Below are 27,563 nucleotides of genomic sequence, written 5' to 3'. Positions count from 1 at the left end.
ATCGTTCGACACATTGCATGGTTACGGCACTTTGCTGTGTATCATCATATGTGAGAGCCAACCGTTTTGATGCCCACGCATATGTATAAGCTCACGTCACAACGAATTTGGCGAATGGGTCTCAGCAGGAGGCAAATTATACAAGGGGGCTTATTAAAATCATTAGAGCGAAACGGCAAAAGGGCTAAAATATTTTACCTTCCGAGCCATCAACCAGTCCGGACCATTTGATGCGGGTGTGAAATAGGACAGGAAGTGGATGGATTTTGTGTCCTGTAGCTTCTCTTGCCCAAGCTTGCTGTACGGTGGATTTTCCCTCCCGAACCTAATTGTTACCTTGGTTGTTTTCTGCACCCCGGCGGCAGCATCACACTGAACAGTCTGATAAAGAAGGGGAAAAAATGTTCAAATTACAAAGTTAAAAAAAAATATTCCTCCGACTTGAGCGACTAAGAAGCGCATGAATAGAACGATTTTTCAGTGGCTGCCCGAGCGCCTACGAGATTTTGAGTAAATCTGATTAAACTTACGTACGGTTTTCCACACCAGCCGTCGATGGTTTAGGCTCGTGCAAATGAACGAATTAAAAGATTAGGATACGTCGACGCGTGTCGAGAACGCCTGCGAACGATTGCTTTGAAGCGAAAGACGAAACCCCAAAGGCAGCAAAGGCAAGCCGGTAAACTTTACCAAACATTCGTGGCAATGGGAATGGTGTGGCAAATGTGCAGATATGCTGGCTCACCGTAAGCTACCGGTGAGGCAGAAAGTTAAGAACTTCAATCCACACCACAGCACGGTGATCACCGGTTCCGGTGGGACTTATTTCTCCGAGCACGCACAATAATGATATCTTCAAGGGTGAGCAATGCCTAATCCACAATGAATTTCCCGAACCAGTCACCTTCCGGATGAGCTCGTCTGTCGCTTTGTTGAACCTCTTTGGGGGATTTCTTTTCGTAAGCTGTTATCTTGTTTTGAGTGCTATAATTTCTTCCACTTATATTTTCTGATGGTACATGTAAAATCCTTTTTTTATTAATGCTCCCTCTGGTAAATAATTTTTAATGTGCTCTGCGGATTTGAGAGAGTAATTATTTTCAAAGAATAATTCACAACTGTTGGGTATACCTCAAAGAAGGGTTCAATTAATCAAATATAAGTCATGCATCATAGTTTAGGATTTAAACATTTGATTATGTTAGAATAATCAGAGGTGTTATACACAAACATCAACACTTTTTTTTAGAACTTGCAGTTATTTCGATCGAGCTGGAAATTCTCTTTCTTTTTGTTCGTACAACTTCTTATATTGCTTTCTTTGATTTCAAATTTGAGTAAACTTCAATTGCCCGTTTTGCGGACGAAGCATTTTGGTTCTTTCAGAATTTTGTACCGAATCTGTTGAGGGAATGTAGGCGATAGAATCATTACACCAGCGCAGCTTGGAAAAAGATAGAAATAAAATTTCAAATGCGCCGGCTCGCAGGAACGAGAACTAAAAGGTTCTTAAACAAAGCAGAAGAAGAAAAACAACCTTTATTAAGCCAAATAGAAATATTTTCAAAGCGTTTTAAAAAAATATTTAAAATTAAGCTTTTTCCTAACATGTCGTATTTATTAAAAGCGGGAACTTTTCGCTCTTCACTCTGTGTTCTAACGTTGATCAAATGATGTCGCTCAGAAGTACAGTTGAACGTCGATTATCCGGGGGCGGATTAACTGTCAGGCGGATTAACCGGCGGGCAGATTAAGCGTGAGCCGAAAATAGACAGCTGTTGAACCGTGGTAAACTTTTGTACCTATTAGCTTGATCCAGAATCATTTTTAGCATCAGAAGGATCACCATAGTATAGTATATAGACGCTTTATACGCTTTGGCTAGATATATAAATGACCTTGATATTTAAGGAACTATTATCCGTGGAAATCGATTACCCGGCATCAGTGCGATCCCCGAGCACACCGCATAATCGACGTTCTACTATATATTAAAACAAAAGAAAGTCTTTTGGGCTCCTACGATTAATTAAGCCGTTTGCGCCATGTTCGAAAAATTTGAAATCATTTTCGAAATCCAAACCGTTTTCGAATTATATTTTCGGTTCACTTCGGATAAATTCGGTAAACTTCGGCTTTGACAGCGCCACCTGCATCTGAACATTTGTACTATTACCGGTCGTTTTTTTAACTTTGACAGCTGATTGTAGCATCATTTATTGTCGTTTCATTTAAAGTCGATGTTGTTGGATATTGTGTATCACCGTAATTTGGTAGTTTTGACTTGATAATAGCACTAAAATGGCACGTAAAGGGGAAGTTCAAATCATTAATCCACCCAGTGATGTGATATCGACGGTGAAGTTTTCTCCCAAAACGAACCAATTTCTGCTTGTTTCGTCATGGGACACCAGCGTCCGATTGTACGATATTGTCAACAACACGCTGCGGCATAAGTTTTTCCACTCTTCACCCGTGCTGGATTGCGCTTTTTTGGTAAGTTTTCGCTTGCAGTGACTTGCGCCCAGTGCAGCCATTTAATCGGATTACCGTTTGGGCTTAGGATTCCGTAAAAACCGTCAGCGGTGGGCTGGACAATACTGTGAAGCTGTACGATTTGAACACACACATCGAGCATAACCTTGGAACGCACGATGCTGCCGTGAAGTGTGTTGAGTATGCGTCGATGGTCAACGGGATTCTCACCGGAAGCTGGGACCGAACGGTGAAGCTGTGGGATGGACGTGAGAAGGAGTGTGTGGGAACGTATGACCAGAGTGCCGGCAAGGTGTACTCGATGAGCTGCATCGAGGAACGGCTCGTAGTGGCCACCTCCGACAGGAAGGTGTTGATCTGGGATCTGCGACACATGAGCAACTACGTCGAGCGGCGCGAATCATCGCTCAAGTATCAAACCCGTACCGTGCGTTGCTTCCCAAACAAGGAAGGGTACGTGATGAGCTCTATCGAGGGGAGAGTAGCGCTCGAGTACTTCAATCCGAACCCGGAATGGCAAAAGAAAAAATTCGCCTTCAAGTGCCACCGGTCGAAACAGAACGAGATCGAACATATCTATCCGGTGAATGCGATTAGCTTCCATAATGTGTACAATACCTTCGCCTCCGGTGGTTCGGATGGTTTCGTAAACATCTGGGATGGGTTCAACAAGAAACGGTTGTGTCAATTCCACATGTACGATAGTTCGATATCTAGTTTGTGCTTCAGTGACGATGGAAGCGCATTGGCGATCGCTTGCTCTTACATGGATGAAGCTGAAACACCACCGGAACCGTACCCAGAACCGATACTGTACGTACGTTACGTGAGCGAGCAGGAAACGCGGCCAAAATAGGGTGGATTGGTTTACGCTGTAAATGTGTTGCATGTATTAAATTAAGTAGATTTTACATCGATTTATGTACTCTTGAATCCTGTCGGCAGCAATGCAAGATAACGGAATGTTTTACTAAGACCAGGAAATACACGAGCAAACCGCTAAAGACACTTTAATTCAATCGAATCAACTAATGGACCGGTTGGACGGAGCGAAGGAAGGAAAGAAGGACACTATGAATGTAGCGTATATGCAGGAACTTATTCGTATGTATGGCACTTCATCCGGACAAATTTCGTTTGAAGTTCAATGAGGCATATTGACGAGAATCTCTTTCTTTTCCCCTCTGCTGCGGGACTGCTTTATTGAAAGCTTCACTACCATACCGACGGCATATGTGGCAGTAATCAATGCACTTTAATGAAATGGCATTCGGTTCGGTATTCGTATGGACGGAAAAATAACTACCCGCTTCAATCATGGTCAGTGCTTTCTCGAGCTAGATGCCGAAAAATAGATGAAAAGAAAGATTACACAACTATTTTCCCCCCATACGAGCAGTAACGATGTAGAATCGTCCCAGGAACTTTGCGTAGTGTTCGTGCAATTTACCAAATAGCTTACCCGAATTCGGATGAACCGCTGCGCTGAAATGTCTTTTGTTTTCGGTCTTCCTCTTCCCGTAAACCGTTCCATGTTTGCCGTGCTTATGGCTATCGCCGTTAGCAGATAGGGGTGGTATAGCAAGAAAGGTGCAGATAGTATAACCGGTGTTGGTTACCAACTCTTTTCCGAAATCTGCCCTTGAGGTTGGAGAACGGTTGGTTTGCGAATCTTTCTTTTGCAAGATGGTTGAACCAGTCTTTTGAACCTATTCCACAAAACTTGCAGCACGTTTTTCTAGTTCGGTGCAAAGTTTGCACATAAAATTGTGTCCGATAAACGGAAAGACAAGTGTAAGTCGTTTCTGGCAATGGTCATGGTGGGCATTACTGCTGCTGATTCGTCTTGGCTTCCATCTATAACTTTCATCCAGTTCGGAACTATTACTATGCCCTATGCGAGCGGGAAGAATGCGGGTTTCTGTGCAAGATTTTCTTTTTATTTGTTTGCTTTTGCTTACCATTCATGGCATTCGTAGCAAGCAAGAAATTGGGAAATGAACAAGCGTAGCGGATTTGCCGCAGTCTGACAGAAACGCAAACTTTCCCTTTTGGTATGATACCACCAATCAAGCTGGTCATTTTCGACATGGAAAAAAGCAAAAGCTAAACCAACGTTATCTTAACACTGCGATGCAAAACTTTTTTCCCCCGTGGATGTGTAACTTAACGATACGATCCAAACGTCTTACATCTTGAAGTTGATCCGCTTGCGGTAATAGAAATTGCCGTCTCGATATCACCGATGAACAGATTTGCTTTGATCGAGTGTAAATTGAATTTGTAACCTTTACGCTAGCTTAACTAAACGGCACTCGGTCGAAGTAGTAGTGCTAACAGTTCCATAGTAAAGTCATGAACATACTAGTGCCGCCCTAGATGGTTTGAGATAGTACGTTAAGATAACAGTAAGGTTACAATTCTGGAGCAAATTGTTTGCTAATTGAGATCAAGGTCAATATTGGAGTAGCGTTTGCTTCCACATTTAACCAAAAAAAAAACGAAAAAAACAAAAACCAGTTCATTCCAGTGTCGAATCACCTTTTGCAATCATATTTAAAAAATACATTTTGTACTTTCAGTTCTGATGCATTGTAGTCCATTACGCTCAAATGGCATTTGATGAACTCAACGTTTTAAGTCGCTGTTTCTACACAAGAATAGGACCAAAAAATATAGCTCTCATATTTTTGGCTAACGTTTTCTTCATCTCCCCATATACCCATATTTGTGCCATGTGTAATCCTTTTCTAGTCTTAGCCAGGAACAGGATATTTTTGAGAAAGAGCTTTCAGAAAGCAAAACCAAAAAAAGGAACTAATGCTACGTCTCGTAATGGAAATAAATGAAGCGATTTATTCCATGCACTTGCCACTCTAGTACTTGTGCTTCGGGTTGTACTGTGTGCCCACTTTGTACGAAGCTCGTGGAGTTGATAGCAGCGTGGTGTAAAACTTTTTGTTAGGTCTAGAAACCACACTCACTTGTGGTGGTGTATGGGACCGTATGCCGAATAACGCACATCAAGGTTAATCACGTAGTACAGTGGAAGCAGGGTTGAGAAGATGGTTGTACTACGGCAGCAGCACTTCCAGGAACGTGTAGTTGGATGAAAGATGAAAGTGAATGGGAAGCAATATGTTCCGTTTGCTGGAAACCCGCACAGCAGGAACAACAACAATAAACCGGGAACCGCGGAAAGGCGAAACGCGGAAGTGAGTTTATATTACGGTCACAAATTTGTCTATGTGCCTTTGGTATGGGTAGCGCTCCCGCACGGAGTAAGGAGACCAGAAACCAACAAAACAGCTGCCCCGACTGGAACGGTTCTGTGCTTGTGCGAAAATGTCATTACTTTTCTCGATTGCTACCCGGCAATCTTCGTTGATGACAATCGTTACTCGTCGGATGTTTATGAACGGTGGTAGGATTTTTCGAGGATCTAGCTCACTAGCGCCATGGTGAAAATGGTGGACCCTGCTCTGACCAGGAACCGGACGAGCAAAGTCCCATTTTGCGGGTTAGCAGCCGGCTCGTAAATAGTACTTCATTACATTTTGCTAGTAGACATTTGCTGCTGTTTTCCGCGATGAACTTAAACCTGGCCTGGCAGGATGGTTGGTTTGCATGAGCATCTGTACTTATCTGGATGTGTGCGGCTGCTACCTTTCTAAACACCCGTCCCCTCACATCCGGCTGGTTAGGGAGTAGCGATAAGCTAGACTATCATCGCAACACTACTATCGTAGAAGAAATAAGAAAATTACATCATTTATGAATGATTCATTTAGTATCCCAAGACCGACCCCTCCACACCGTAAGAGCTGTAATTCCAACGCCAAGCATTGGTTCGGAACAGAGCTGGTCAGAGCTGGAGAAAGTTTGCGTTCGTGTCAACGACTGTCACGTTTTTCGTGAATCGATTCACGGTTTACGATACCGTTTCGCGTCATTCGTTAATGTTTCATACCATCTGCTTTCATGCCATGTTGTGTGGAGTGCCTTGCGTCGCTAGCAGGAGCCCTTTTTAATCTTGAATCCTAGAACCTTTTGCGGAATGCCATGAATCGGGATGAAGGAATAAAATTACTTCACCTTATCAACTGCGCTAGGGTAGGGTGACGATGCCATCTCGGCTAAGGTATCTTCACGATGCGCAAATTCTTGATAAAAACAAACTAAGAAAAGCTGTCGTCAGAAGTTTTTCTGTTCCCTGTACTATATACATATACTTTGATATTTTTTCACGACTTCTGTTAGGCAATTTGGGAGGACTTTTGGTACGTGCATATTTTGTGCGCCCTTATCAGCAGAAGCGTGGAGAAGGTTAACGAGTAAAAGAAAGCAAACTTTTACAGCAACTTGGACGACATTTCGTTTTGCTTTACATCTGGCACAAAAGGTACACCGAGGGCAAAAGGGCAAGGCTTACGCCGTGGTATTATTGCACCTGAACCTGTGTAACTGTCAGCTTCGTACGTCTTACAATCTTTGGAAATTTCTTTTCGTTTCTTTTTTTTTTTTTGGTTTTGGTACACTCATGCACCCATGATATTGAAAAGAAAAAAAATCCGAAAGAGTTTTTCCGCATTTTAGAGGGGTTGAGTTCAAAATTCGGGTAAAAGCACGTTTTTATCTTTTATCGTGATTTGGATGTCGCGCTGACCTGGTATCTAAATGCGGATGTGCACGGTTTGTTCGTCTAGCTTTCCGTTCGATTCGATTTCAGTTGTTTGCTTTTGTGGAGGTTCTGTTTCATGGAAGAGAATTTCACGATTCTATTCTTTGCATGATAAGATAGCAAATGTTTACACTATGATGAGGTGGTGTAAATTATTCGGTGAAGATTTTTACACGCGATTCGAGCTTTCCACTACAAGGCAAGGAAGGACGTGCTTGTTACAATGACTATTCCGTTGATGGGGTGGGATTACTAGAAAGGGAAACACTTTCATAAACAAATGTTTCCACCGTTTGCTTCATTCGTGTTTTCTTTGCTTTTGAATTGAAAGAGGATCGTTTGTTCGTATCCTTTTATAATGGGTAAGGTATAACGAGTAATAAATCGGGTGGAATATCATTTTTATGCGCTCTCCGATGTTCGTTTGTAAAAAGTTTTATTGCACGAAGAAGAAAAAACCATCCTTAGTATCCTGGCGACGCAACTTCATCACACTACTGTTGAGTTTTTTTTTTTTTGCATTCCGGAAAAAAGGTGGCGAACATTTAATATCCGGCTCCGGTTCGATTCGGGGAAGTGAAACCCTTTTTGAATGAATCACCGGACTCTCAAGCACTAGGTGAAGGTCCTTGGTTACCTCCTGTTGTGAAAAGCACAGCACAACCGGTCGGTTAAAATCCGTAAACAATGGTCAGTTGCTATGGTTACCTAGTCGTAAAATGGGGGAAAATGTACCAAACATCCTTCCTAATCCTATGCAAAGTGAATTTTGGAAGGATGTTGTGCAGCATCCCGTTGGAGTGGCTGGATGAAGGTAACAATAAAAAAGAAACGCAAAAAAAAAACGCCAAAGAAGCAAATCCATCACGAATGGTTCTATTTTATAGGAAAAATAGAAATGTAGGTTTGTTTTTTTTTTTCAAGCCATCGGTGGCCGGTACTAAAAACGACGATATAAGGCAACATGAACAATCTGACCGATATGCAAAACAGGCAAATCCCGTTCATCTTTATGACGCTCATAAAAGTAGATAATGCAATAATCTTGTTGCTTAAGTTTGTTTTCGTATCTTGCATTGTTTGTTATTTAAATTATACTTTGCAACTGATCTGCTTAAGTATCAGATAAGCTTCTAATTGATTGTTTACCGAGCGTCTTAGAGCGATTAAGAATGTGCTCGCACACGGTTTGCTAAGATGAGTGATCGTCACTAGCTGCGTAAGCTTATTTACGATATTCTGCAAACAAACGATGCGCGTGACACTGTGCGCTTCCTGTATAACTAATGAAAGGTAGTAAACGCATACTAAAAACTCGTCGTTTACAGCAGCGAGTTGAAGTTTTGAGCGCTCAAAAAATAGTTTGCGAATGATGCAAAATAATCAACGGACACATTTTTTTCTCTTCCCTGTCTGTCTGAATTACTTCACTAGGATATGTGAATAGACCAGTATTACCTATTTAAAAATGCATTGCATTACGATGAATTTTTCTTTCACTGCACGCCAAAACGGACAAGCACAGCACCGACCCACCATTGCAATAAAAAGCTTGTTCGTCATAAAATTGCTGCCTCTGTTCACGTGACGCTTCGTGGTTGAAATGCCTATAATTTTCTGGCGTACTGTTTCCCTAGAGAAACAGCTTAACGAGCACCATTGCCGGGAAAGCCAAAGTCAAAAAGATTTCCACAGTACAGGATCTCACGTTGTGTGTGTGTATGCGCGCTCGTTTAATTCGGTATCATGGATGGAAAATAAATTTTTCAGCCAGGTTCTGTCTCGATGAGGTTTTCTTGTATTTTTTTTGTTATGCAAGTCTTCTTCATCCACCAGTGGGTTGCAGCCGTCGCATTCAGATCCTGCAGCTTAGTTGATAATGATGGCAACGGATTTTTTTCTTCTGTTCGACGAGGAGACCCAAAACGAGACCTAAGAGACTCACAAATTTGCGCGCTTTCAACTTACACGAAAAATCCGCGCTCGTTGCTGCCGTGCTTTACAGCTAAAGACTGGCGGCTGTTGCTTGATAAAAAGAAATAAAGGGAAAAGATCCGACACACACACGCAGATAAAATCCTGGCAAGAAGAAAAAACGCCCCCGAAATACGGCCCAGAGTAACGGCGGGAGTGTTCTCACGCTTAGCTTCAAGATGGGAATTTATTTGCATTTATTTCATAGCATCGAAGTACTAAGGAATACTACACACACCCAAAAAAAAAAAGACGGCGTCTTCTGACAGGCAAGACGAGCATAAATCTTGATCAACGAGAAAAACCAGAAAATCCTTTCCAAACTCCACCAAAGGACAAGATAATACCCCGCAATCAGCGCAGCGCGCGCGTACGGCGCGAAAGCGTACACTTTTCCGTTTTTTCGACCAGGTGATTAATAATGTTGACACAGCAATAGGAACTGATTTCGGCGGTATCAATTCGTCGTTTGCGGAATATTTCGCGAACCGTGGAAGACGCATCTTTCTCGCATCGTATAAAACCCCATTCTGTCAGCGCTTCTCGGCACTATCACCATCAGGGCGTCAATTTGGGTAGGTCTTTATTAATTTTTCCACGATTACATAGCCTTCCACGAAAGGCTATCATAAAGTCATCATGAGCGAAAATGTCATTCCTTCCGCGGACGCAAGCAAAACGGAACACATAAATCTGCGATGATTTCGGTTTCTTGGAACTGTTTATGAAAAGTCATCAATGGTGTCTTGCTTCCTTCGTTCCACCGGTCGTAGACAAATGGAGCCGCAGGACAGGTGTCGTAAAAAATAACCATTTTTATTTCCGAAGCGTATCCTCGTTAAAAAGTCAACATGAAATCCAAGAACGGTAGCAGCGAACACGCTTCGCTTATTTACACTTAAGCTCAACTATATATACAAATACTGATACGGAAGTACTGGTAACGTGGCGGAGAAAGGGAAGTGGAGGGAGATTCTTTTTTCTTCCATACCTGACTGTTGGATTCGTCCTTGCGAACGATGATGTCAACTCACATTCAGATTCCAATATCATCCACCCTAAGCAACGCTCCACCGGCCAATCATGCTAGTCACGACGCACAGCGCAAGGACGCCAATAAATCCGGCGAAGGAAGCGTTTACCGTGGCACCGCTTGCACCAAGTATTCCCGCCGCAGCCAATCTGCTCGAGGCAGGCGTAGTACCTTCATACTGATACACCAACCCATTGTCGGCAAACGGCTCACCGGACGCACCCGAGTACAGAAACTTTCCATCGCTGTTGAACAAGTTGTCCGGTGTATTGACGTAGCTGAGTGCGCCCGTTTTCGCACGCAGTATGCGGAAGTTCACCTCCAGCGGGTTAAGGCGACCGGCGACAAAGTTGTGCAATCGGTTGACCGTTACATACAGGTAACCTTCGTGGTCAATGCCCATACTATCCACCCACTGGATGTAGGTGGCATCCTTCGCGATGATCTGCTGGTTTGCCGCGGTGAACGGTTTGTAGGTGTCCCACTTGGCGATGGCATGTTCACTGAGCAGCCCAAAGTACAGCACGCCCTGGTTGTCCATAACCATGCCGTCCGTTTGCGACTGCTTCTGGCCGTAGTCTACGACGGCTTCGAGAATGTCACGCGGGGTCGCTCGGGCATTAAACTCCGAGTCACGCAGAAGCGATGCCGGTAGCGAATAGATGTGGTAGCTGGACAGTGGACTGTAGTACACATTACGCTCGTAGTTCTGGCTATTGACAAGCGTATCCACAACCGGTTGGTCCGGGGAAATGTTGGGATTGTAGTACGGACCGAGTGCGATACTATCGATGTGGATCGAAAAGTTTAGCTCCGTACCATTGACACCGAACCGGACCGCATTACGAGCGGCACGCATCGAATTGTTCTCTCGCACCTTCCACGACTTGAGGAGTCGTCGCGAGAATACCACAATTCCAGGATCGGCCCCACTGTTGTCGGTAATGTAGGCGAACCCTCCGAACGCGTCGTCTACAACGATCTTGTTGAGGTAATTATTACCGGCAGGTACAACCGACTCCGGGAACTGGTAGCGTAGCACGATACTGCCGTTGCGTTTCAGGTCCAGCAGCAAGATCTTCGGTGGACAGACGACATGATCTTTACCTGGGCAAACGAGAAATAGAACGTAGTGCTTCATGGAGTTTTCCCTTACACGTGGCTCAACTTTGTACACTTACCACGCGTTAACGTTTCAGTACGTCCAGAATCGACGACCCACATGATACCTTGCTTATCGATAGCAATTCCCTGAACGAACTGTAACGCAGAACAGTTTCCTCGCTCGTTCATATCCCAGGACGGGTACGGTACAATCTCCGGATCGGTGCGTCCATTGTTTTCTGGACGTACGACATATCCAAGGGTGGCCGGAACTCCCGGTAACATGCGCGGAATGGTGAGATAGAGTCGATTCGCAAACGGTTTACAGTCGGAGATGAGCACATTCTTCGGGATGTAGTGTCCATCGTACAGGGCATGCGCTCGTTCATCCTCATTCGTGAAAGCAAAGTCGAGCACGTTCCATTCGTACACTACCCGGAACTGCTTCTCGGCCGGTGCAGTCGGTACCGAGGGTGTCGGGGGGCTTAAACTGTCCAGTGACTGTAGACTGTCCTCGTTAGTTTGCTGCCCCAGTGCACACCCGATCACTAGCACCAACGCGATCAACCTTCGTTCCAGTGCCATCATCCAGTGCGGGTTACACCCCAAAAACGGTCACCGAGTTAATCAATTAATTTGACGTCTAGCACTCGCGTAAATGATCGTAACGCTTCACTTTCAGCAACTGGCTCTCTGTCCCCGGGTATGGGTTTATATTTCGGACTCACAATTAACCACCTTACTAAACGGTATTATTGGTGACCCGGTTCCTCTTTCGGTGAGCACCGGCCAGACACTGTTGTGTGTTTTATTGAAGACGTAGTCCGGCACGGTGCTAGCCGCCCATAATACACACGCATACACTCGCCTAGCGCCAATTATCACTTCACTTTGGTCGTGCTTTTGTCTGGAAAAGGGAGATAGACGCAATGAATTGGTGCTGTCGATATCACGAGCTTCTCCTGTGGATGGGAAGGCCCAGTATAACCTGAGGACAGAAACGAAACGCAGCAAGGAAGGTGTTAATTTAATTTGCAATAATTACGCGATCGCTTCACGGGCAAACGATGGTTCTGCTTGTGGTTAAGGCAGTCAGGATGGCTTTCCGTATGTGTGTGTGTATGTGTGTATTCAGACTGTTTTTAACTCTCCTATATCGCAACACCCAGCGTCACAGTCAGCTGAGCGGAAGGTGCTGTCGAATGAGTATGATTGGAGGTCATCCTTATGTAAATTGCAAGCGACCCTGTCGACCACCTAGAGTCGGAAGGCGATAAAAGAAGTGATAAACTTTCCCGCACGTGAACGGGCAAGCCAAAACTTATCCCCTCGAATGAAGGTGGAATCTTTGAAATATTAATTAATATGCTTCCAGTTTGTTCGTGCCCCACTGTACCGAACAGATATTCGCACGTTAAAAATGAAGTAGTAAAATGGATCCATATGTAGGATTCTGCTTGTGCTATCTTCTACAATATACAGACACAAAAGCTTTGATATGGTGCGCTTTTCCCGTTTTGAACAATTCCCAACACAGGTGAGGAGTCACCCGGGGGTCACATTTCCGGCGGGTTGTAATTCATTCTATTTTATTACTTCCGCAATGGAAAGTGTTGGACGTGTAACAGGAACGATCGCTACGGTTGCTTCCGGTCGCGTGTTTCTATCGGCACGAGGGAAAAGTTAAGTATTCACCCAGGGCAAGCATCAACGCCCCGACATACCCGCGCGGATGAGAAGCTGTCGGTTTGTTTTTTCGCGGTGCAAATAATTGCAATTTACCATCGCAATTATGGTAATTTTAATGGGCGGGTGGCTTTCTCTACGTACATACAGACTAAATGTTACACCGGTATTGGTGGTAGGAAAGAGGAGTTTGGTGAATGGGTTCGTTCTTGTGTGGTGAGTTGATGGGAATCATTTTTGTGTTCTTCTGTCTAAAAAGGATTTATTTTTAACGCGATTCCATACGAATGATCCGTAATAGTCTCGTCATTTTGGTTGCAACTGTTCTCTCAGTGAAGGCTGAAAAAAAATCTATCAAAAAAGCGGCAACTTGCCCAATATGTCTAACGCGCCTCATCGCAGTGAGTGAAAGTGGGTAAGCTAGTTGAATAAATTTGAATAATAATATTATGCCATTATTTGCATTCGGTGCATACCACAGCGCCACCGGACGGATGGGCGTTTATCCGCGGTAAATCATTTAGTAATGGTTCACCAACCCGACAATGGGTCGGAATCGATGCTCTTAGAAGAATTATTTTTAATTAAAAAAAAACATCAGGAATGGTTGTAGCTCTGTAGCAAGCGGAAAGATTTTGCAAGATCTTGTTTTCTGCCATTATTTTTGCAAACTTCTATTTTTGAACCATCTTTCGACGTCACTACTCAGATGAAAACAAATAAAAAACAACACTGTTATCAAACACAGGGACCACGAATTTAATATGCCAAACACGACCGTTGGCACGACGAAAACAGCACCTCGCAACAAAACCGATACCGTAGTGTTTGAACGCAAAAATATTTATCCACACACACTATTGTTACGAAAAGCGACAGCGTCGATTAGCACTTTGATTTGTAGCGTAACAGCAGCTCAACTTCAAGCTGATGGCAAAATGGACAAATAATTAATCAAAGCCGCGGTGCTGATGTGAAGGTACGATTGCAATGCCTGCAGATAAATTCTTCCCGCATCACTAGCTGCAGTTATTGAGCGTTCGCGTACGGGATTTAATTGTACGATGATTGATTGCCATTTATTAATCCACGCGGATGCAGCTGAATTTGACACGGTTTCCAAATCACAGCTGGATAGCTGGCTGTGCACCATTCTTCACCAATCTAGCGCTCCACGGTTCAAGTTCAAGTGCATTTCGGGGGAGGGTCAATCGTTCCGTCATGCGAACAACAGCATACTTTGAGGCTATAATAGGCTTCCCGTATAACACATTATTAATATCGTACAGTTCGCCTCATTGCTTACAATCTCATAAACCACCAGAGAATCCTTTGCCATTAGAGTTGGGGACGCCATTATTTGCTTAAGCTCGATGTCAATCTTACCATCCATCCGCGCGTTTCGTTTGTTGCTGCTTCCCCGGGGAACGACAAACGCAATCACTGACCACGGCTCGTGTCACGCTGGTGGTGTGATTTGTTTTTGCCATGATTGCGATGATGTTGCAATGGAGTTGTGCTCCACACCACAGCAAAACATACGGCACTACACCCAATTGGAGACCGTTTAACGAAGCAACAAACAATCATGATCGAAGATATCGTTAGGACTATATGTACCACCCACCCGCAAGACTTTCAGACGAAACAAACCCCCCCCCCCCATCCATAATGTGCTCCAATGAGTCTGATTGATTGATCTCATCTCGTAATCATTAGGCGGCTCCTCCACGCTACAATTCGTGGTGCGATGTGGATAGGAGGAAAGACAGGGTATGGAACTCGATTCGCTGTATATTGCGCACAATTAATTCGCACGTCAATTGCAGGGGTTTTGATTTTCTCACCACGCCGAGATCGAGATCGAGTTTGCGAGTGGACAATCAATTCCTTAACGCTACACCGCCGGGAGGCTAATCGTGGGAAACTCGTGCTGGAATAACGATCATTGCCTTCCGAATGCAAATCTAATATTCTCCACACCATCTGCATCGCACCGTGCTCGATGTGACTCACGGTATGAAAGTGCTGTTGATGCCGGAGGTAACACCAGGCATCCTGTACGTACGTTATTAATACGTCTGGTATGCTACCTTTAGGGCCCCAATAGAGGACAATGTTTATGTTTGTGTTTTGCTTTACGTTCGCTACCAACGCATCGACAGTGAAACTAGCATCGGCCCAATGTCGATGCGTCAGTTATCTTCCCCAGCTAAGGAAGGGGCGTGTACGGCCCAGAGACGTACAGGAAACGGACACACAAAAAGGCCGTCCAGCACGACACAAATCGTTTGTTAAAGGCCGTGGTTGTTTAGCACTGTGCAGACCCGCATACATCACACGCTTCATGACACTTTCGGCTACAGCCGTCGGTGTGCCCCGAAAAAGGGCCCAAGACTAGTCCGTCACTTTTCTCGCCCGTCGCTTGCACAAGTCTTCCGAGTGTATGCTCGGGCACGCACAACACACGGTCACATGGGTGCCAGGGGAGTTATGGTTTTAATTTCTTCGCTCGAATCATTTTCACTTTGAACCGCCGTCTCATGCGACCTTCGTGTGGGAGGTGTATATATTGCACGACACGAGTCCGTCCGGAAGTTCCGATCCGATATGTGCTACACTGCAAACTCACTTAACTCACTTCCGAAAATGGTCGGGCAAGAAGAAAAGGGTAGTAAACACTCTTGAAATAACCTTTAATTATCACTAGCAAAACAAAAAAAAATATACACGTAAAAGTAATAATTTGCCATTCGTCCGGTGTTTTTTGGTACTATCGCTTCGGGTTAACCTCGTCCATTTACAAGGCCTCGGCGAAGAAGCCGGTGCGTGACACAACTTTTTAAATAACTCACTTCAAACACACCCTCGATCGGTATGGTGGGACACGGCGTGTTTGCGTGCGTGTTGCTGCAAGATCATCCGAACGTCAACTGAGCGGCATCGCCGGATATCGAGGTGTAGATATACACTTCGGCTTGCGCTAAACACATCGCCACGCTTGGGCCAGTAGATGCTCTCACTTCTTCTTCATCAAGACGTTCGGATTGATCCGTCGCTGATTAAAGAGGAAGGCTCAATCCTTTGGGTCTTCTTGTGGTGGGTATGGTGGGGCGACACAAAACACACAAAAAATATTACGCGTGTTAATTGTAACGCCGTTCGGAAGAAGAGATATTTTTACAATGCTTTGTTAGAGGACACATTTGATACAGATGAGTTTTGCAAAAATGATCACAATTTGGAAGAACGCTATGATCTTCATGAAGAGCACACTTGAGTCGCAAACAAACAGTGCGTTTGAAATTCTTCATATACCACTTCATCGCGTCAGGTGGCATCTTTCAGCGACAAACTTGACCCACTGAGTACGTGCGTTGTTTGTGTCCATAACACTACAAAACGCGCATTTTGCCTGTGCTTTAACTATTTGTGGGTTGAACTGCTTTGAAGTCTGCTTGCACATGGGGATCTGTCGATCGGTAGGTGCGTAAATTGTCCATCGTCACCTACACCGCCTGCAGCGGGAGAATTTGGAAGGGGATCTAACGCGCTGCTAGACCAAAGTTCTTCAAACGATTAGAGAGCTTCTTGAGGTAATTGATCAATAAACTGTCTACTCGTTTGGATGTTTTTTTAAGCAGTTTATTCGATTGTTACAGCGTTTTATGAATATGTATTTGTTGGATGTACAATTCTTGCTTCTTGGTGATGTTTGGTGAACTTATTGGACAGCATATACAAGTAATATTCTAGCACTCCCCTTCTTAGCTTAGTGGAAGGAAATGGAAATTACTTTGTTGTCAGTGGAATCGGTTTTATGACGGTTGTTTTATGGTTGTATGATGGCATCATTTCATCAATGCTCTGATCCTTAGGTAAGCTACATATTGTCTACTACCTTTAGCACCTTCGCTCATTAGCTTCTTGCACGTCAGTAACGTTTATTGGTAAATGAAATATTGTCTCATTTATAAAAAAGTAATTCCAGGAACCGAATGCATCATACGTATGCATCCACAGTAGAACTTTTAAAACGTGCACATTTTCTCTTCCTACCGCTCGGTATGATTCACTCGGAAGCTTTGTATCATTATATAATGCTAGTATACATTCCCACGATCATCCCCGGGATCCGGTGGTACAGCTTCGAATGGATGCCTTGGATCGTTTCGAATTATTACCCGTACTTACCTCCATGCTTTGGGTGGACTGTGCCGCAGAAATAGTTTTTCATGACATGAATACTAAATCAGTGTAACTAATTGCCACTCGCACTCATTGGGAGTGTGGTGTATAGCGTCACTGAATCAACATCGCGTTGTATTGTAATTATAAACTACATTAGCTCTCTCAGCAGCAGTGACGGGTAACGTTAGAACGCTCGGTGTCGGTGATGGGATGGGACACGTTTTGTTTACTACAGCACGATGGAGACGGTGAGATGATGGTTGGTGGTGAGGTTACGTTACGATGACTCGCAGTCCATAGACGGCAGCAAGATTGGTATGGAAAGAGGCCGGAAGGTGATTGTCGACACACCGTGCCGATAGGAGGTCCATCAGATATGGAACCACTAGTCGAGTGTGGCCAGGTACGGTTTGGGCACCGTATCACACCCGTAACGTTTATCGTTTTGGCGCTGACAGGATACAAAGTTCCGTGAGAGTGAGTTTCAGTAATTATAGCCTCGGGAGTGTGGAGAAGTACATCTATGTCATTGTGTCCCTTTCCATCAGTTGCGCCACACACATACGATACGCTCCTTGGTTCTTCCGGAAGCTTAAATAGTTTTTAGCAATCTCGGGTCCTATTGCGCACCAGGGGCTGAACTTGACGGGATGGATAAGTGACAGCACAGATACATACACACACCACTCATCTATGGTAAGCTGATTTGAATTTGTTCTCCATTGGCGACTCAGTTTGATGAGCCGCTCGACCATGACTCGACTAACTGACCGCTAGCTAGCTTCCCGACTAAGGCTCGTCCTCGGTGGGAGTCATTTCAGGCGCTTCAATAGTGAACCGCTTTTCGCTTTTAATGCTAGCGTTCATTGCACCATCGTGCAAAGTGTTACTGAGCGGGATGAAAAAAAACATACACACGCATAAATGATAGCATTTATTTTGATTGAAGAATAATTTATCAACAAAAAAGTGTTGCTTATCGTAGGTGTGGATGGTCTGTACAGGTTCATGTACATATCACGTTACCAAAATGTGATTAAAGTTAATTGGAATCGGCGGTTTTGTTTTTTTTACACACTTGACCAAGTTGCAACATTTGTGATTTATTATCTGTGGGATATCATCAAAGGCATAACGCTTTTTTCAGCGCGCAATCAAGGGTAATAAAAAATAAACTCATTTTTTTCGCCATCAAGAGCAACTTCCGACAAGTTGTTTGGCTGTGCTGTTACCGTTGCCGCTCGTTACCGAAGACGAAGCGTTAATATAGTAGGATGCGATCAAATATGATGTTTAAAAACAACATTGTTGTTTTGTTTAGGTTGCAGATAATTAATTTACTATGTATATTTACATTAATTATTTTCATTTTTGGTTTCTTGATATTGGTTTACAATTATTTTTTTTTCCTTTTTTAAAATATTTTGGTTTTATAACTTTAGTTACAATCATCAAGATGCATCAAGATTGGTTTTCACTTTTTAGTTCTGACGGCCTTAAACGCTGCTTCATTAATGCTTTTTTACTAGCAAATATTTCTACTCCGTTAGATCTATTCGTTGTGTCCTCATACCCGTACACAGCACAAGTCAACGGATGCTGATCGCACAGCCATCACCTATCCTTGTTCGTATCCGGGCACTGTACGGCCGTGTCGTTTCTCCAATGTCCCCAACAACAGCATACAGCAGTGTCAAGTTCAGATACGCCACCACAACGCATAAAGCTTCGCCAATTTTGCTTCCCCATACGCATGCCGATAAAGGACCGGCAAACATTCCCATACGGTCAGCAATGCGGGCCAAAGCGAGCGGATCTTTCGAGTCACTCGAGATGGATTTGGCCACTCACGCTTAAACTGGTTTTGATCGTACGTCTCGAAACTCCCCCATCCTAAGCATCATACGGCGTATGACGTCGAACGGAAGCGGAGCGTTCAGCATCGAAGGCATCAAAAGGCGCTCAGCCGGCAGAGGTAAGGTGGATTAAGCGATCACGATCACATCGTGCCTCGATTGCAGCTACGATCGACCGAATGACCGACCTACCGGTGAGTCGTATGTTCACACCCCGTGCAGGCTCCGTTCCGCATCATTCGGTGGTTCAGAGCACACACTCAGTGCCTCGAGTGCCCGCTTAATCCATCTTCGCCCGGGCACCTTCGACGGTGATTTGCTCGAGTGCTTTGCTCAGTTGTTCACTTTATTTGTACTTCCTCTGATGTTTGTCCGTGTTTTGCTGTTGTTGTTGACGGACGCATTGGTTAACAAAACCGCGCAATGTTCTCGTTGCTTAGCGAGAACGGTTTCGAGTTCACCTTGCGATTCTCGGTGAGGCGTATTTATCGGTCATTGGTTGTGGTTTATTCAAATGGAATGTTTGCGGGTAAGGTAGATGTCATATTTAATTTAACTATCAATTGACTGATTTTAAGAGTAAATCATTGCACTTTTAAATATAAATTTTACTATTTTGTGCATGGAGTAGAGACTCAAATTCGCAATATTGATTTACAAACACACTGAAAATTACTCAAATTCTAAAGATAAACAGTGATAATATCATGTGACCATTATCACTTGTGTGAAGTTGCTCGATCTTCACTACTTGTCATATATTAGCGAGATTCTATAAATACTATTCCTGCTAACCATGCTATCAGCGTGTGGCCATCGAGCAGCATCGAAGGCATGTGATTTGATTAATTCTTTGAAATCAAACAATAGTTACGAATCCATTATCATGCCACTCATCAACACCTACTAGATAAGTTGATAATATGTTTGTAGCGCGAAGCGATATTCTTGGAACGTACCGAATCTTTTGTCCGAAATAGCCTATTTTCGTGGAAACTAAAGTCATTGATCCGTCCTTTAAATGGAACAGTGTTCTAATTTTTCTACATATTTTCATCTTTCTAACTTTAACAATGAGAACATGAGTTGTATTTCAGTTAATGGAGTAGTAGTTTCTGTTGGATTAATTTCTTCGTGATTCAGTTTTGATTCTATGTACTTCATAGACATCTTCATGATTTTTATTTTTTCCTCTTTCGTTCTTTGTTTTAATATTGGTTTGCTGAGTTCTTGAAAAGTAAAGATTCTTAGGCCTTTTTCTTGTATTATGGCTTTCAGATTGATCCAAGTTCTTATCAATGGTTTGCAGTTTAGTTAATTTATGCCCAATCGTCTCTTGTTGTCCACATTGTTCACACTGGAAGTTCCCCATTGAAATTCTTTTAATTTGGTTTTTACCTTTCGTTGGTTAAAATGTAATAATTTAACTTTGGGTTGACATTTTTTAAGATTAACATTTTTAGCGTTTAATCTTTAAGTTGAATTAAATTAGTTATTATATATGTTGCGCCATACAATTTTTCGATTAATTGCTGGAACCATTATCGAAGATAGATTTTTTCACACCATCCTTCAATTAGGCACTGTTTTCAATGAGTATTGCCACACATAGCTAAGAGAAAGGTAATTTAGGTGAATTTTCAGGGTTTTCTTGATATTTCAAATATTTTTACATGAAGGTAATGCAATTTTTCCAGTGATTTATAGTGTCTATTTGTTAACAGAGAATTCTTTTTCAAAGCCGATATAAGAAGGTTTAGTAACAAGAGAGAGAGAGAGAGATAGAGAGAGAGAGAGAGAGAGAGAGAGAGAGAGGGAGAGAGATAGAACGAGAGAGAGAGCGTAATTTAACAACACAATAATTGGTTGCAGTATTTCAACAAAAACTTTATGAAACATTTAATCGTTCCGCCATTCTTTTTTTCTGTAAAGATTAGTATAAGTTTTACATTATCTGAAAGGATTTTTTCTGAATAAATTCGCTTAATAAAATCGATTCGTTAACCGTATTGCCGAATAATACTATCTTAAGGACAAAAAAAAGAACATTTCGCACACCGTTTTTGTGTGAAGCATCATTAATACCGTTTAATCGTTTTGTGGATTATACATTTTTTGCTGTAACACCCTGATCGAACAATGCCCATCCCACTGTAAGGCACACGGTGAACCATTGTGTAAAAATATGCAATCCATTCGCGTTTTTTTGTTTTTCTTTTCTCTGTGTTCTGGTTTACTGAATTGTTTACATGATGTTGCAAACGAAAGACATAACTGCAGCGTCAGAACCCAAATCTGTCCTGACCGATGACGCTAGCTTATACAGTCTGCAATTGTGGTAAAAAGCAACCCTCGAGAACCTGCCAACAAGTTGCACTTTGTCCAATCACGGTGGAGGAACAATCGGACACATAACATGCACTTTGCCGTCGTTGAAGGTGTCAAAAGAACAGGCGAAATCTCCAACTGCTGGATCTTGTCTTGGTCTACCGCGGACAATGAACAGCAAAGCTAAAATTCTGTTCTCCGAAATGGTATTCATTATGCTAGCAATCTTTTCTCCTCGGATTAATATTGTACGGAGTGATCATTACAAAAACCCTTTGCTATTGACAAAGATGAGTCGAGAGAGCGAACGATAAAAGCAGTGAGGAAAGAAAGACTCCTGATGTGTGTTTGGCTGTTTGTTCGTTTGACCTTTTTTTTGTATTATCGGCACAATTCTATTCGCTAAGCTTTCAGCAACATTTTTCATCATCTTGTTAAAGCTTTTTTTCACCATGTTGCACTCTATCCATGTCACACCCGATGTCAAAGGCCACCGATGGAAGCTGCTTTTGCGACGGAGTAGAGAGGAAAAAGAGTAACAAAACAAGCATCAATTGTATCGTAATTAATTAGGCTTGAGTTATGTTGACGCGTTTTTGATGACGTGTCATGTCTTTTCGGCCATGTTAGCAGCTGTTTTCTTTTGGGGCGCTATGTCGAATGGTGTGGCAAAGATTATGAAAAAAAAAACAAACTGCAGATGCATCCCCGGATGTTGATGGCTTTTGGTTAAATCATTATCGGATAGTTTTTGCTTTGATTTAACTTACTTTTTTTTTCTTTCTGCTGAACCGTTATGGTATGAATGGAATGTTTTCCGGTTGATAATGTGGGACATGATTTTTTCATAAATGATTTTTTAAAGAGGATTCTGTCCCTGAAATATGATAAATGATTTGTATAATTGTTATGGTTGTGATGAAATCGTAAAACCCACGTGGCATCGACATTTTTTTTTATTTATTATACCTTCTATAAATATGAGACTGACACAAAACTAAAAAAAATAAAAACTTCACTTTTGATGAAAGTGAAACTTATCACCCAACAATGCCACTGGGCATAAGAAGAAGAAAAAAAACAGGGTGTCCAATTACTTTTGTTGATCTGTGTTACATCCATACATCACATGGCTGCCCTGTTGGAATTACTTTACTCATTTATTACCCGTTCCCAAACGCATGGAGAAAGTTTTACAGGTCAAAGATAACCCTTCGTGTGATGTGATGAATTTTCTCCCAATTTGTATTACCGGATCATAAACGGTGGATGAACAAAAAAATAAAACAGCGCATCAGAAGAGAGCGAGAGTGCTGTCCGTCTTTAAGGGTAGATAGGAACCATGTTAGTAATTTCAATCTGACCCCGCAAATGTTGAACAAACGTTTCACCAAAGAAGGCAACAAAGTGTCTGTTGTCTTTGGTTTCATTTGTTTCTGTTTTTTGCTTCATCTTGTCTTCAAATCCGGGATTGAGGAGGTTATTTTTTTTTGTCGTACTTTTGTCACCATTGGCACAACCATTGTTCGAAAGACGACGCATACAGTACCTCGTACAGACGCGATTACGCAAATGCAACCCCTTTTTCCGTATGTGTGTGCTTTGAACCTATGGACATGTGCAGGGACGTCTTGCGATGTTTGTGCTGGACCTTAAGGGATGTCGCCAGCGTCAGCGGTTGAAGGTTACGTACGATCGAGCACAAGCTACCACGCTACGTGTCTCTTTGATAATTAAGCGAGATAACGCCGCCCGTACGTAACATCGGGGCTGCAAATGAAACGAACGAGTAGAATTTTAATGCTGCACTACATGGTTTTGCTTTGCGATTGCAGGTTGAAGTTACAAAGCTCGTGTATGGTTCTCCGTGCGAAGGTGGATGGCGATCAACGAGTGGTCAAACAAATGGCACCGGACTTGATCTCGCCGTCCGTTCTGGGACGTGGATGTATTTTTATGAGTTATTGTTAACACAGAGTATGTTCATTGTGTCAGTAGTAATCAGCAACATCGAGTGGTTTTTGCATAGCTTGTTTTGATATTTGTAGTTAGAAACATTTGCTGTACTGTAATGAAAGGAAAATAAGTCAAGGTTAAACTCTCGTTTTTCTGTTTCATGTCTTGTTTGTGTATAGATTAAAAAATAAACATAGGGAATGGTCACTACCGATAACTCCAAATAAATCTAGTAATTGAATATGTTTTAGATGATATTAAATTGTTAGTATAGAATCACCCAAATCAAATGATAGTTTATTTATCCAGTAACACCAATGGTTGGCAAACTTAAATGAGCCAAAAATGGGATGTACTTTAAAGAGCCAAATGAGTGAGCTTAAATTATGTGTGGAAGTTAAGTATATTTTCAATAAAGTTTTTAAATTGTATGTTAAAAATTCGGAATACATTGTTTTATATATTTCAAAATGCTCACCAAGTAATACTGTAAACTATTAGTGATAATTTTATAAACTAAGCAAAACTTGTATAAGCTTAAAAACCACTAAAATTAACATTTATACAGAAAAAATATATAACGCTCTAGAGGAGAGATTTAAAATTTAAATTTGATTGCAAATGCGACTTAGAAAATTTAAAAATTGTAATTGGAAAACAGTTGAATTGCATTAAGTTGCGTATACTTAATGTATTCGTATATAAATTACCGTATATAATTCGCATATAAATTATAAATAAGGTTTAACCTTATTTTGTTCTTATAACATATTTTAAAAGTAGTAATATGGCACAAGCCCAAGGTAACCGACCGCAACAGTCGTTCGCAACGAATTTTGAATTACTCCATATTCTTGTTGATCTCAAGAAACATCGCAATTACTAGTAGAACTCATTCAGCTATTCACATAAATTAGCAAACATATTGAACAGTGAGGATATCGACAAAAAACTCAATTTTCGTTCTTTTTCGTAATTCTAAGCAGACAATTATTCAACAAACACAATTGACGTATAGAAGATTCTACATATTTGTACCATGTTGTGATTTTTTTTTTATTTTCCAAAAACTAAAGCAGCACAGCAAACAGTTTAAATTAGTACTATTACTTTATGATTTTCTTTATCATTTGCAATCTGAATAATGAAGAAATAGAATGTCAATTGTTTTTATTCGTGTAGAACGGCCTGGCCGTATTGATAAATAGAATGTCTACTAAATAGGTACGAAACCTGGTTTAACAGTATTAATTTGTCTTTGTATTGAATAATCTTTTCTGACCTATTCGGCTACATAAGTTGCCTTAATCTATATATATAAAATTCTCGTGTCGCGGTGTTAGTGTGCAAACTCCTCTTAAACGGCTGAACCGATTTTTATGAAATTTTCGCTAAACGTTCGTTAGGTATGAGAATAGGTTTACCGCTATTTTTCGTTTCGCTAGGTGGCCTCTGGCCAATATTATGAGTTCTTTTCTGTTTTTCTTACGGGAGTGATCAAGTAGGCATAGATATTTTTTCATTTTTTCAACATGAATCAAAATAGGTAGTGTCGTGTGTACGACTATTTATTTGTGCAACTTTTTCATTAAAGCGTAAAGTGAGTGATAAATAAGTAAAAAGCAAGTGTGTTAATAATTAAAAAATGCTATTTAGTGATTTGCGGGTCGGTGGTACATGTGGAATCGGCGCCTTACACGGAAGGACCTGATATTAAATCCCAATCGTCAAGGAAAGCAAAAAATTCCCTCCTGAAGTGACAGAAAAGAAGAAGAAGAGCCACAAAAAATAAGAAAAAATGCTTTGATTGAGAATATCATTGGGATTAAAAATGACAATAATTTAAGAAATTTCAGTTAATCTACGATATTCTCTAATCGCCGCTCTAATAATACCACACGAATCAAGATTGAACACTCAAAATGTTTGCATTAAATACAAAAGGCATGATTAAGGGCAAAGCTAGGTTTGCCGGGTAAGCTAGTTTATGATATAAAGCGTAAACCAAAATATTGCTATTATTACGTTAACATAGCATGATATTAATTACGACCAATAAGTTATTCACATGAGTTAGATTTCACATTTCAAATAACCGTTATTTCTAGAGTCCGAATATCTCATTGCATGGATGAACTATGCTTGATTTAATCGATCGTAGGTTTTAGTGTCAATAAGAATCACTCAAAATTTCATATTAAGAATTGTTATTAATTTTGCCTATTTAAGTATTTTTCTTTAAAATAATCCATTCCATTCGAATATTACAAAAAAGGGTCTCCAACACCACCATATGTTCAATGCATTGACCTGATTCTAGAGAAATCGATCTCAAGCGGAATGCATGTCTACACTCGAATACACTCCGAACCTGCCCATCGAATCAATCATTTGGCAATTTTGTTCCTCGATTTCAAACAGACTACCGACTGGAATGGCATATGCATGTCTAATATATTATTCAATCAGTTCAATGTTCGACAGACGACAGACGCTTGTCATGTAAATTCGTTTCCCGATCGAAACATCCTGTTTGTTCATAGTATACACAGGCCTCGCACTAGACGCTTTTACGAGGAAAACTTCGATTGTCTTTCCAAGTGTGTCTGTAAGATACGCATGCGATCAGAATCGATACCGTCCGTACCTTGAAGTATGAACGCAACGTATGGGACAGGAACACTCGTCACTGGCATAAAACAAATTTGTTCAAATGAACCATGAAATGAACAATCATTTATCATGCAATGTACTTTTCTTATTTTTTCCGGTTTTCCGGTTGCCATTGTCTTTTTTTATGTTGCGGAAACAAAGAAACGTAAGTGCGATTCCATTGCACCATACCAATGTAGGATATTGATAGTCCGAAAGCATAAAGCAAAGGGCGTCCGTTTATAGCAAAAACAAAAAAAAAACAGAAAAGACAAAGGCAGGATAAAATATTAAATGAATCATATGAGTAAACTGTAGATTGATTGTTCACAGCAATTGATCGGTGAAATGTACGCTTAAAATGCACTCACGCATCATAAAATGGAACATGACCCTAGCGCAGTCTATTTTACAAGGAAAAGCTTTTCCACCTATAGGTGGCCGGGTCCGGGTGCTTCGTTTTATTGCTTTACATTTTTATTTCTTACACACTTGTGGACTTGTGGATGTGGTACCGCAGGCGGAGTAACAATAATTTGGCGTAGCTTATCTGTTTTCTTCGATATATGAAACAACACGTAAAGCTATTCCCGTTCTTAACAAAAGAAATATTTTTTGTGTGTAAATGAAATTTATACATACATTTTCACAACCGTGCCGAAGCAAACAATTCCTTTATTTGCCGGCAAGAAAGCGGAAAATCTGCAGTCGAAAGCACTTGAACCGTACGATCGTAAAGATTTCGCCTGCGTGAAACTGCGCCATAAAAGTGCCCGTCGTACGTACTATTTACATTCAAATTTATTAGCCAAAAGTGAAGTGTTTCTACCCGCCGGGCGGAGGTGTCCCGGAAATCGACTCGCTGACATGTCTCTGTCATGGCTAGGACACAGAAGCAAGCACGTCGTACGTACATTGTCATGGACGAAATAATGTGCCCTTATCGATAAGCAACCGGAAGGAGAATGGAACAGTGTGACAGTGTTGCCATCGTTTCCGGGGAATCGCAATGCTTGGCCGGGGACGGTTGCTGCGCTCCTGGCGCATTTGAGTGTTCGTTTGTGTTTTTGTGCTCAGCAACGGTTATAACCCTCAATTAGAAATTTGATTGGCCGTTTTAGCTTTAACGGGAGCAAAAGGCGCACCCCATTAGGTTAAGTGTTTGGGCCATTTCGTACGGTAGCACTGCTTTTTGGTGAAGGAAGACGAATGTTTGAGGAGGCGTTTGCTCGCAAAATGAGAGGATTCGAGCGATTAAGTTTAAGTGTTGTTATTCTATAACTATTATCATGATTGTCGTACGGTCACCTAAACATAAATTCACACACTCATACGAGCAACACGCATTCCGATTTTCCAATATACCGTTGCCGAGTTGGCAGAAATCCGGACTCCGGTTTGTTGTCGCCCTTTTGAGGCGAGGCAATGGCTCCAGTACCGGATACGAGGAAGCTCTTTGGGGGCTCATTTATTTTAAGGATACCACCACCATTACCGGCACACGGCCGGAAACGACCTTCCCGGCAGTAGGTTAGCCAAGAGAAAGCTTTTGCTTGGGGAAAAATCCAACCTTTCGCTCTCGTCGCAACCGTCAACCGGCAACGGT

General features: G+C 42.0%; 3 protein-coding genes across 10 annotated transcripts in view; 2 read left to right on the top strand and 1 right to left on the bottom strand.

Annotated features, from left to right (window-relative positions):
* Nucleotides 1-27,563, top strand: part of LOC125769640 (hemicentin-2-like) — a 218,616-nt gene that overhangs the window by 117,824 nt on the left and 73,229 nt on the right. The window lies entirely within an intron of this gene.
* On the top strand, nucleotides 1,631-3,393 carry LOC125769656 (mitotic checkpoint protein BUB3-like). The gene is made up of 2 exons (XM_049438464.1): nucleotides 1,631-2,496; nucleotides 2,564-3,393. Exons 1-2 carry the CDS (start codon nucleotides 2,302-2,304, stop codon nucleotides 3,350-3,352), a joined length of 984 nt encoding a protein of 327 aa, XP_049294421.1. The 5' UTR covers nucleotides 1,631-2,301; the 3' UTR covers nucleotides 3,353-3,393.
* Nucleotides 9,947-15,954, bottom strand: LOC125769626 (protein yellow-like). 4 transcript variants are annotated; one of them, XM_049438424.1, is made up of 3 exons: nucleotides 15,830-15,954; nucleotides 11,366-12,195; nucleotides 9,947-11,291 (listed from the first exon to the last, which is right to left on the bottom strand). In XM_049438424.1, exons 2-3 carry the CDS (start codon nucleotides 11,874-11,876, stop codon nucleotides 10,210-10,212), a joined length of 1,593 nt encoding a protein of 530 aa, XP_049294381.1. In that variant the 5' UTR covers nucleotides 11,877-12,195; nucleotides 15,830-15,954; the 3' UTR covers nucleotides 9,947-10,209. The 4 variants fall into 4 exon arrangements, with proteins under 4 accessions (XP_049294381.1, XP_049294380.1, XP_049294383.1 ...); XM_049438423.1 differs by having other exon boundaries at nucleotides 11,366-12,276; nucleotides 15,830-15,934; XM_049438426.1 differs by having other exon boundaries at nucleotides 15,841-15,918.

This window comes from Anopheles funestus, chromosome 3RL (assembly GCF_943734845.2).
Source record: "Anopheles funestus chromosome 3RL, idAnoFuneDA-416_04, whole genome shotgun sequence".
Lineage (NCBI taxonomy): Eukaryota > Metazoa > Arthropoda > Insecta > Diptera > Culicidae > Anopheles > Anopheles funestus.
Note: the sequence above shows the minus strand (reverse complement) of the source record. Positions and strands in the feature narration are given on the sequence as shown.

Coding starts and splice junctions, on each gene's coding strand:
- LOC125769626 (XM_049438424.1), bottom strand. CDS start 11,876: ATGATGGCACTGGAACGAAGGTTGATCGCGTTGGTGCTAGTGATCGGG. Junction 11,292..11,365: donor TACTGAAACGTTAACGCGTG/GTAAGTGTACAA, acceptor TCGTTTGCCCAG/GTAAAGATCATGTCGTCTGT.
- LOC125769656 (XM_049438464.1), top strand. CDS start 2,302: ATGGCACGTAAAGGGGAAGTTCAAATCATTAATCCACCCAGTGATGTG. Junction 2,497..2,563: donor TGCTGGATTGCGCTTTTTTG/GTAAGTTTTCGC, acceptor GTTTGGGCTTAG/GATTCCGTAAAAACCGTCAG.